We start from the raw sequence: 11,138 nt of genomic DNA, 5'->3' as shown, positions 1-11,138 counted from the left end.
AAATTCCTTTTTTTTTTTTGAGTCGGAGTCTCGCTCTGTCGCCCAGGCTGGAGTACAGTAGCACACTCACAGCTACCACAGCCTTGATCTGCTGGGCTCAGGCGATCCTTCCAAGCAGCTAGAACTACAGGCATGCACTACCACGCCCAGTTAATTTTTTTGATTTATTGTAGAGACGGGGTCTCGCCATGCTGCCTAGGATGGTCTCTAACCTGTGTGCTTGGGCAATCCTCTAGCCTCTGCCTCCCAAAGTGCTGGGATTACGGGCATGAGTAACCACACCTGGCTACAATCACAATTTTCACAATGAAGTACACAACAGACAGAAGCCTCATCCATCTGGCCAACACACTGAACCTGCCAGAATTAATAACACATTGTATTTCTGATAGGAGGTTTCTGTGGGGAAACAGATTCTGTTAAAGTGCAAAAAGCTGAGAGTATACAACTGAATTCCTGACCATAGCACCTGCTCTCCCTGTTGTAATCCAAGGCCTTGTTTAGACCCAGCACCACAGGTAAACACGGCACTAGCAACAGGGGAAAGCCCAGGCCAGCAGGACAAATGGCCTTCCACATGGAGCTGGGTGTCCTGAGAACTGCTACAAATGTAGGAAAGGACAAGTCATGGTCCACACTGACCGGACACGTGTGGCCTCCGCTGGCAGTGCAACGCTGGCAGGCATGCTGAGGTTCCCCTGTGGGACCGCGGGTGGGATGGGCTTCTGTGGTCGGCGTGGTCCACGCCGCCTCTTCTTCTTGTGTTTTTTGGTAAGTGCAGGAGGCTTGGTTTTTTTCCTGGGCTTCCTCTGCTGCTGGTGCTGAACTTTCCGGGAGTTATCTCCTCTCAAAAAATTATCCTTGGGAAAGAATAAGTGGGTTACTTTTAACCGAGATCATCTAGGAAAGACCTAACAGCTATCTAAAAAATACTTACATCTCTTAATATTTGAAATAATGCCCAAAACATACTATATGCCTAAAGTGATGTATAATCATAACTAAATAAACCCCCCAAAATCATTTAATCCATACCCAGTCTCCAAAACAGTAAGGCGAAAATGTCTGCTGTTTATAAGTCACTCATTCTAGGGAGCTTCATTCCAGCAGCCTGAATGGACTAAGACATCCTTGTTCACTGATTCCAAGGTCTACACTTTAGCACTTCTGCCACTGAGAAGTGTTTTGCAGTTGATGGCAGCTTCCAGTTGCTGTCAGCCTGCAACAGTCATTCTGGTGGGCACTGCCAACACACACCCAGACAGGATGCCCGTTCTATGTACTGGCCTTATTTGAATTAAGGGGCAGTGCTGCTGGTTCTAGCATGGAGAGAAGTGTTGTGTCACAGAAAGGCGCAGAGAGCAACAGGAAAGCAAAATTAATACCAGTGAGGCAACATTCATGACTAAAGAACTGACCACAATTTTTTTCTTGAAGTCAAACAACAACCAAGTAAGAAGGGAAAACAACCACAAAGTAGATGAAGTTGTTACAGCGAAAGCGCCAGGAAATGCTGCCCTTCACAGCCAAGCAGTGTGTGGGAGGAAGGGGTCAACATTATATGCAGTTTAACCCACAAATGTTTCACAACATGGGCTATCGCCTGGCGAGGGAGCTCACACCTGTAATCCCAGCACTTTGGGAGGCAGAGGCGAGAGGACTGCCTGAGTCCAGGGGTTCGAAACCAGCCTGGGCAACATGGCGAGAACTCGTCCCTATAATAAATCAAAAAAATTAGCTGGGTGTGGTGGTACACGCCTGTGGTACCAGCTACTTGGAAGGCTGAGAAGGAAGGATCACCTGAGTCCAGCAGGTAGAGGCTACAGTGGCCACTGCATTCCAGCCTGGGTGACAGAGTGAGACTCCTACTCAAAAAACAAAAACTATGGTCTATAAAAGAAACCTGAAAATCAAAAGGGGTTCTTGGTGAAGAAGTCAGTGAACTATATACAGGGTAACTGAGGCCCAAAAAGGTTGAGTCTTATCCCTAGTGAGACACTCAATGGGTACCAAGGCCGGCCAGGGCACAAGCTTTACCTCCAATGCCGGGATTTATGCTCACTCTCTGACCCAGTGCGCACCTGGGTCTTACTTGGCTGTCTAGTGCATAAGGTGCCTAGTATATGACCTTGTGATACATGCCTGGTGGGTAAGAAAAATATACACTTATTTTAAATGATTATGTATTCAGATATCCCACTAATTCAAATTTGTCTCTCTTCCACATTATTCTAAATTAATTAGAGTTTATGATATTAGCATTAACTAAAGCAGTAATTAAGTTCAACAGAATTATAGAAAGGTTTGTTTTTCACTGAACTTTTGTCAAATATTTAAGACATGAGCAGAACTGTACCTAAGAAAGCAAAAACCTAGAGAAGGAGGGACAGAGAGAGTTTGAAAACCTGTTATGTACAAGATATATACTTTAAGGTAACAAAACATTGCTTTGCAAATCTTGTTTCTGTGATTACATACCCCAGTCTGTAACAAGTTGCAAAGCACCTTGCAAGGAGCCAGCCACTCATGTCTGAGAGCCCCTGCTGGAGACTCACCATTTTTTTGGCGTGTTCCTCACACAGAGGTGTCTGGTGCGTGATGTCGAAGACCGGCACAGAACACTGCTGCCCATCAGCGAACCTGGCCGTGCAGCTGGAGAAGAGCTGCTGGGAGCGGTTTGCGAGGATGTCTAAGCGCAGGTCAAGGCAAAACACACTGGTACCCCAGGGACTGTCATTTTCTATGGAAAATCGGCTTCTCCCCTGACTCACATTTAACAAGTGTAGACTGTGTTATCTATAAAAGCTGAAGTACCAACCCAACTGCTGATGTGGGAAAATGGTAACAGCTGAACTGATCACCAGTGTTGATCAGACCAGGCTGCTGAAAGAATCTATCCTGCTAATGGGCTCCTAGCACTGGTCACCCTGACAACCATTCTGAACAAATTCTGTTATTTGGAGAAGCAGGGTGGGGTTCCCTTAACACATGAATGACACTTAAAGTTCTCCTAATAGTTAAAAAACTTTCAACTTCTAAAAGGAAAACTTTCTGCCTACAATACTCAAGAATAAAATTTAAAGATTTAATTATAAAAACTCATTGTCCAAAGTTGAATTCATTTCACGTTTCTAACACCAACCCAAGTTTACAATGTATGAAAAATATTTTTTTTTCTTTTTTGAGTCTGAATCTCACTCTGTTGCTCAGGCTGGAGTGCAGTGGCACCATCACAGCTCACCGCAGACTCAAACTCCTGGGCTCAAGCGATCTTCACATCTTGGTCTCCCAAAGTACTGAAATTTCAAGCAAGAGCCACCATATCTGGCTGAAAAATTACTCTTAAATCATACTTTTACTGTTAAAATTGAAACACTGGCTGTACAGCATCAATATCTTCAAGCATTTATACTTTTAGCCACTACATTTCCGTAAAATTTTGCCTTATTTCTACAAGAAAGTACCTTTGTATTTTTCCTTTATGGTTTATATTTATGGTTTATATTTAAGGCTATTTATAAAGCCTTTAATATACAGAAAATGCTGCTGAAAAGCTGTGAAAAGACAACTCCAAGAACAGAATGGAGGGCAACAATTAAACAGAGAGAAAATAAGCAGTTGCTGCAGCTGTGCAAATGCCCCCAGTTCTACAGGACTCCACCACCAGCTCCAGGCTCTTTAGCAGGTCTTCCCCAAGCCCGCTATTGGGGGCAGGGTGGCTGATCTTGTGTAGTCAGGGATGCTGGATACATTTCATTCATTTTAAACTAACACTGAGCCCATTACAAAAATCAAGTGAAGCCACCAACAAAGGCACTGTAAAACTGTACAACTTTCTCAGAAGACAAAACACAATTTCGAAATAATGGAATTTTAGGGCTGGGCACAGTGGCTCAAGCCTATAATCCCAGCGCTTTGGGAAGCCGAGGTGTGGGGATTGCCTGAGCCCACCGGTTCAAGAACAGCCTAGGCAACTTGGCAAGACCTCATCTCTACAATAAACCAAAAAATTAGCCGGGCGTGGTAGTATGCACCTGTAGTTCTGGCTACTTGGAAGGCTGAGGTGGAAGGACCACCTGAGCCCAGCAGGCCAACGTTGGGGTGTCCGTTGAGTGTGCGTGCCACTGCACTCCAGCCTGGGCAACGGAGTGAGACTCCAACTTGGGGGAAAAAAAAAAAAGAAATAATGAGATTTTAATCTCAGCACTTTGGGAGGTGGAGGTGAGAGGACTGCCTGAGCCCAGGAGTTTGGGACCAGCCTGGGCAACATGGCAGGACCTCATCTCTACAGAAAATCAAAAAATTAGCCAGACACGGTGGTGCACACCTGTAGTCCCAGTTATTTAGAAGGTTGAGGCGGAATGATTGCCTGAGTTCAGGAGGTCCAGGCTGCAGTGAGCCATGATTGTGCCATCGAACTCCAGCCTGGGCAACAGGTGAGACTTTGGCTCAAAAAAAAAAAGCTATTCACTGGATGTGAAATGTATCTACAGCCCCCCACGCCACCCACCCATTGGCCAAGGATACGCTGGAAGCAGTGCCTGGTGAACGGGAGGGCCCTGTTCGGGCACTGCTCGCCCCTCAAGGCCCCACTGCACGTCGCAGGTTCTGCTTCCTGCCACTTGGTCTGGCTTATGCTACAGAAGGAAAAACACACAATTAATGTTAAAAATGCTTCCAGAATGCAGGGTAATTTTCAGTATTACACTCTGCAACGTCCACATTAGAACTATCTACAGCATCCACAGTCATGAAATAAATGCAAATACGAGTTAAAGAAAGCATCACAATGATGACCAATTGTACTGCTTCCCCAACCTCTGATAATCCAAGCAAATGATGACATCACAATAGGTTTCCAATATGGCTGTCTGCTGTGTTTCTTCTTTAAATGACGTTTGGCTCCTTTTTTTTCTCCACAAGGAGGCAGGAGATAAAAGCAATGAAAACTATGAGAGCACCGGGCTCGGTGGCTCAGCCTGTAATCCCGCACCTTTGGGAGACTGAGGTGAGTAGATTGCCTGAGCCCACGGGTTCGAGACCCGCCTGGGCAGCGAGACCTCATCTCTACAATAAAAAAATCAGCCGGGTGTGGTAGCGCATGCCTGTAATTCCGGCTACTTGGAAGGCTGAGGCGAAGGATTGCTGGAGCCCAGCAGGTTGAGGCTACGGTGGCCGGGAGTGGCCACTGCACTCCAGTCTGGGTGACAGAGTGAGACTCCAACTCAAAAAATAAATAAATAAATAAATTGAAATTAATTTAAAAAGAAAAAGAAAAATATGAGAGAGTCAGCCACCCTGGCTCTGAGCCTCAGTTCTGCCTCCCCATGGCTGTGTGACCTTGACAAGTGATGTGGTCTCACAGAGGCCTAAACCTCCTCTCCTGGCAAGCAGACACAACCAAGTGCCCTTTGCTTGGCAGGGGTGTAGGGAGCACAAACAGACAGTAAGAGGCAAGGGGAGGCGTGACTAGGACTGGGATACCTTGTGTTGCTCAACAGCACATCTGCAGAAAAGCTGACCCAACTTGGGAAGAGGATGCTGACCAGAGACCAGATGCACCCAGCTTGGGTGTATTTTAAACTTCCTACTACATGTGCAACTCTATGTTTCATTATTCAAATCTAATCTCCACTGTGTACACTTAATGTTTAAATATTTTAACTAATTTGTTGTTGTTGTTTTGTTTTTTGTTTTTTTTGAGTTGGAGTCTCACTCTGTTGCCCAGGCTGGGGTGCAGTGGCACAGTCACGGCTACTGCAGGCTCCACCTGCTGGCTTCAGGTGATCATCCCACCTCAGCCTTCCAAGTAGCTGGAACTACAGGCACGTGCCACCATGCCTGGCTAATTTTTTGATTTGTTATAGAGATGAGGTCTTGCCAAATTGCCCAGGCTGGTCTCTAACCCATGGGCTCAGGGAGTCCTCTCACCTCGGCCTCCCAAAGTGCTGGGATTATAGGCGCGAGCCACTACACCCAGCCTTAACTGATTTTTATATTTTGTGAATAGGCAATACGTCCACATGGTACCATAAAAAAGGTCACAAGTCTGAGAGCAGCAGGCAAGGAGAAAGACCCAACCTCCCAGCCTCCAACCTTCTGGCCTGGGCCTTCAGCCAGAACCTGACCCCTTGACAGGAAGTGTTCACTGCAGTAGTTTGCAGTGTTTTTCGTTTCTTTATACAAACATTAAAAAGCACAAATAAACAATGTTTACATTCTTACAAGTACAAACACTATCCTAGCTCTGTGATTCTACAGAGCATCACAGCCGATGAAGCCTTCACAAATGTCTGAGGATGGGAAAGAAATCTGCTTATTGCATAGAGTCCAAGGCAGGCATGAAAATAAAAAATCTCGAGTTTGTTTCTACTACTTTTTTTTTTGGTTTTTGAGTTGGAGTCTCACTCTGTTGCCCAGACTGGAGTTCAGTGGCACACTCCCAGCCACTGCAGCCTCGACGTGCGGGGCTCGGCGATCCTTCCACCCCAGCCTTCCAAGTAGCTGGAACTACAGGCGTGTACTACCACAACTGGCTAATTTTGATTTATTGTAGAGATGAGGTCTCACCAAGTTGCCCAGGCGGGTCTTGAACCCTCAGGCTCAGGCAATCCACTCACCTCAGCCTCCTAAAGCGCAGGATTACAGGCTGAGCCACCGAGCCCAGCTATAAACTAATGTTTTAAAAGATACATAATCACCAGGCATGATGGCTTAAGCCTGTAATTCCAGCACTTTGGGAGGCTGAGGTGAGAGGATCGCCTAAGTCCACAGGTTGGAGACCAGCCTGGGCAACTTGGCGAGACCTTGTCTCTACACTAAATCAAAAAATGAGCTGGGCTTGGTGGCGCGTGCCCGTAGTTCCAGCTACTGGTAGGGCTGAGACAGAAGGATCGGCTGAGCCCTGCAGATCGAGGCTGCGGTAGCCGTGAGCAGCGTGCGACTGCACTCTAGCCTGGGCAACAAAGTGAGACTCCGACTCAAAAAAAAAAAAAAAAGAATAAAAGGTACATAATCTAGTACATGCAATTATTGTGCTAGTTAGGTTTTCACTATTACTATTAGCATGACAACATACCAATGTTTCTTCAAAATATCAGATCAGTTCCAATATACAACTTTTCTTTTTTTTTTTAAGTTGGGGGTCTCACTCTATTGCCCAGGCTGGAGTGCAGTGGCACAATCACGAGTCACCACAGTCTCAACTCCTGGGCTCAGGCAATCCTTTCACCTCAGCCTCCAAAGTATCCAGGACTACAGGCGTATGTCACCATGCCTGGCTAATTTTGCTATTTTTTTACAGAGACGAGGTCTCACTACATTGCCCAAGCTGTTGTTAAACTCCTGGGCTTGGGGGATCCTCTTGCCTCCCAAAGTGCTGGGATTACAGACATAAACACCATGCCCAGCCCAAATTATATAGATTTTCATTCAGTGGAATATTATGTAAACATTATAAATCATCTTTCCAAAAGAATCTTTAATAACATAGGGAAATGGCTACAGTATACTTTTTTATTTTGGGGGGGCGTTGGAGTCTTACTCTGCCGCCCAGACTGGAGTGCAGTGGCCACTCCTGGCCACTGCAGTCTCGACCCACTGGGCTCCGGCGATCCTTTCACCTCAGCCTGCCGAGTAGCTGGAATTACAGGCGCACGCTACCACGCCCGGCTGATTTTTTATTTATTGTAGAGATGAGGTCTCGCCAAGTTGCCCAGGCGGGTCTCGAACCCATGGGCTCAGGCAATCCACTAACCTCAGCCTCCCAAAGGCGCGGAATTACAGGCTGAGCCACCGAGCCCGGCTTACAGTATACTTTTAAGGGAACAAAACTAAACACATAACTTTTAAATAGTATATAACCAGGGCAAAATGTTCATAATTCAGTAATAAATGGAAATAAGCAGGCAATGAAAAATACATATAGCATGATCTTAGTTTTGCTTTTTCATATAACCTTACTGGAGATTTCACGTACACACAGAAATAGACCAGATGGAAACAGAATAAAAATGTTAACCATGTTCATTCTCTGTCTTGTGAACGGTGACTTTTTTTTTTTTGAGTTGGAGTCTCACTCTGTCACCCAGACTAGAGTGCTCTGACCGCTCCCAGCCGCCGTAACCTCAACCTGCTGGGCTCCGGCGATCCTTCCGCCTCAGCCTTCCATGTAGCTGGAACTACAGGCACACGCTACCACGCCCAGCTAATTTTTTGATTTATTGTAGAGATGAGGTCTTGCCAAGTTGCCCAAAGAGGTCTCGAACCCACGGGCTCGGGCAATCCACCCACCTCAGTCTCCCAAAGCACGGGATTACAGGCTGAGCCACTGAGCCCGGCTAATGGTGACTTTATGAAACTTTTTCCCTTCTTTTTTCAATATTTTTCCAAATTTGCACAATAAACAAGAATCTTCATTATAAAAAGAAGGTTTTTCCCCAAGATATATTCATCATAATAAATTATCTGAATACATACTATGTGGGGTAAAGTGAATATTAATAGAAAACACACGGAAAAGAAAAATTTTAAATAATACAAGTAAAAAAACATAAAATACGACTTTTGTAGTTAAAAAAATGACTATTTTTATGTAACATGAAATTTCTAAGCATTTTATTTTTTTTTTAAAACAGGTTAACATTCTCAAATCGTCAATGCATAAATTTTAATTGAATTGCATCAGCATTTCAGTAACTCTTTAACTTGATTTTCGGCTCATGGCAGTGGTATTGGCACTTGAATGCAGCAAGGAAACCAAAATACAGTGCTTGAGAATTTGGGGCTGAACTGCCCACATCACACTGTGCCTCAACTGTTCCCTCCCAGAGAGAACAAGGACAGAGTCCCCTAACCCCCACCCCTAGCCCCTGTCTCACCCAGCACGGCTGCATGCGGCCCTCCGCAGCTCCTGCATCACTTGCCCGGTGCCCTCGGGCTCCCGGCTGGCCGCCTGCAGCAGGGCCTTCCGGAAGGTGTGCCGGCACTTCTCCTGCCGGGACTCAGCCCGCTCCAGGCGGCACAGGTGCTTGTATTTCTGCTGAAAGTAAGTGCAAAGTTGGGTCACCCTGGAGCGCCTGCTTTCCGCGTTGTCGTCCTCTGACCTGGAAAGGGCAGGAGAGAGTGAAAAACCCATGACACATGGGGCTCTTGCAAGGGAGGGAGAAGGGGGCTTGAGCTGAAGCCTGCGTGCCTGTGAGCACAGACTCCACAAAACTCCAGCAAGACATCCCACTGGAGCAGTGATGAGGACCACTTGTCACTGGGAGCTGGGGCGGAGTCAGTCTGCATTTGACAAAGCAGCCTCAGAGTGGCACACAGGTCTACTCTGCAGTGACCAGAGGTGCCAGGAAGTCACTTCTTACCTTCACTTATTGAAGGATATGGCAGTTACATGGAACACGGACACGTCTCACAAAAGACAGGCCAGGCTGGAAGCAGAGCAAGGCAGAGGTGCTGCCCTTCCAGGTACTCTGGCCTAAGCATGCTCCCTGGAAGCACCTGAAGAACTGCAACTGTAGGGGTCATGCTCATGCTAAGCACTTCCCCTTGGCTGTGGGAGCACCTTCAATAGCACTTACTAGACAGGGTCACACAAGGGATTCCAGGCTATGCTAATAGCAAAACTGACCAGGAGTCCCTGCTGATGGGTCTTGTGGACAAACACTGAGAGCATACTCTCTCATACAATGCCCACACCAGTGAGGTGACAGATGCCCCTTTCTAAGGAACAAATGTGATCGCACATTTTGCTGTCAGGAATGATGCATGCTAGGCTTGGAAGATGGACCTAGGTTATTTTCTCTTCATTATCTTCAATCATAACACAGAAATGTCACACATGATGCCACGGGCTATGTATCCCTTACTAAGCTGTGACTTGTTGCTGGGTATTCTCTCTTTTCAGCACCTCCCCTGAGAAACATGCTCTTTCCATTTCCACTGCAGACACACGCTGAAGGATTTTCCTTCAATCTCTTCTTTTACTTAACACTCAACATTTACTGTGCATCTGTCCTGCTGAGCCCTACAGCAGAGAGAACAAAGTTCCAAAGAGTTTGCAATATAATTTAAACAAGATAAACATGTCCCAAAAGTTAAACAATTCAAAAGATAGAATCAACAACTAAAATGTGCAGACCAATGATTCAAACACCTGACCACAAATTAGAAAAATTTAGGAGCATTTTGCAATTTCAGATTCCCAGGACCACCCCAGACCTATTGAACTGGAATCTCCATGTGGTGGGGCCCAGGAATCTTTTATTTTGAATTATTTCCCCAAGTCTCAGTAGGTCTATACTTGCAGTTCTTGTAGAGCCAGTGAGTGTGATTAATATTTAGTACAAGATGGGGAACAGTAAGACCACAGGAGAGGGCTAGACAGGGCACTGCCGAGGCTCCCATGAAGACACAGGTGGAGGAGGGCTCTGCAGAGGAGGCCACACCAGAACTCAACTCGAAGAAAGGGCAGAATGTGAAGGTTATAAGGGAAGGATGCTCCTCTAGAAACAACACAGACGCCAAGACTCAGACACAGGTGGGACAGTGAAGAGTAGAAGCCTGAGTGGTTGGGCTTGGCCAAGGCCTGGGGCAGTTGGGGAAGGCGAGGTGAGGTAAACCTTCTAAACATAAATGCTAGACCAGAGCACTCCCTTCATCCCAGGGGCAATGAAGAACAACAGAGGTGTGCATGAGAACAATGACACTGTACAGCTGGGGAAGAATCACAGTACAAGGCAAAAGAGACAACATTTGAGAACTCCTCTGTGTGATGTGAAATAAGAACGCCAATATGACTCAATAGTTTTGCATCTGCAAACTAGGAACATGGAGGTGCCATTAACAGGTAAAGGAAAGGGAGGGGAGGAGCAGACCTCCCAGGGAAGGCAAAGCTTGGTAGATAACCATACACCAAAACTGTTCTTTAAAAAGAACAGGCCGGGCTCAGTGGCTCAGCCTGTAATCCCAGCACTTTGGGAGGCCGAGGTGGGTGGATTGCCTGAGCCCGCGGGTTCAAGACCCGCCTGGGCAACTTGACAAGACCTCTTCTCTACAATAAATCAAAAAATCAGCTGGGCATGGTAGCACGCGCCTGTAGTTCCAGCTACTTGGAAGGCTGAGGCGGAAGGATCGCC

The 11,138-nt window shown here is 46.3% G+C and overlaps 1 protein-coding gene across 1 annotated transcript in view; it reads right to left on the bottom strand.

The window, feature by feature from the left end:
• The window catches only part of INO80D (INO80 complex subunit D), a 46,646-nt gene that overhangs the window by 3,007 nt on the left and 32,501 nt on the right, over nt 1-11,138 (bottom strand). The window contains exons 5-8 of the mRNA XM_008060616.1: nt 8,880-9,104; nt 4,528-4,637; nt 2,556-2,689; nt 643-860 (exon numbers count right to left, since the gene is read on the bottom strand). Coding sequence (XP_008058807.1) covers nt 643-860; nt 2,556-2,689; nt 4,528-4,637; nt 8,880-9,104 — 687 coding nt within the window. The remainder of the gene's footprint in view (nt 1-642; nt 861-2,555; nt 2,690-4,527; nt 4,638-8,879; nt 9,105-11,138) is intronic.

Source organism: Carlito syrichta, unplaced genomic scaffold (assembly GCF_000164805.1).
Source record: "Carlito syrichta isolate Samal-C Ts95f unplaced genomic scaffold, Tarsius_syrichta-2.0.1 Scaffold304675, whole genome shotgun sequence".
In the NCBI taxonomy this organism is placed as follows: Eukaryota; Metazoa; Chordata; class Mammalia; order Primates; family Tarsiidae; genus Carlito; species Carlito syrichta.
Note: the sequence above shows the minus strand (reverse complement) of the source record. Positions and strands in the feature narration are given on the sequence as shown.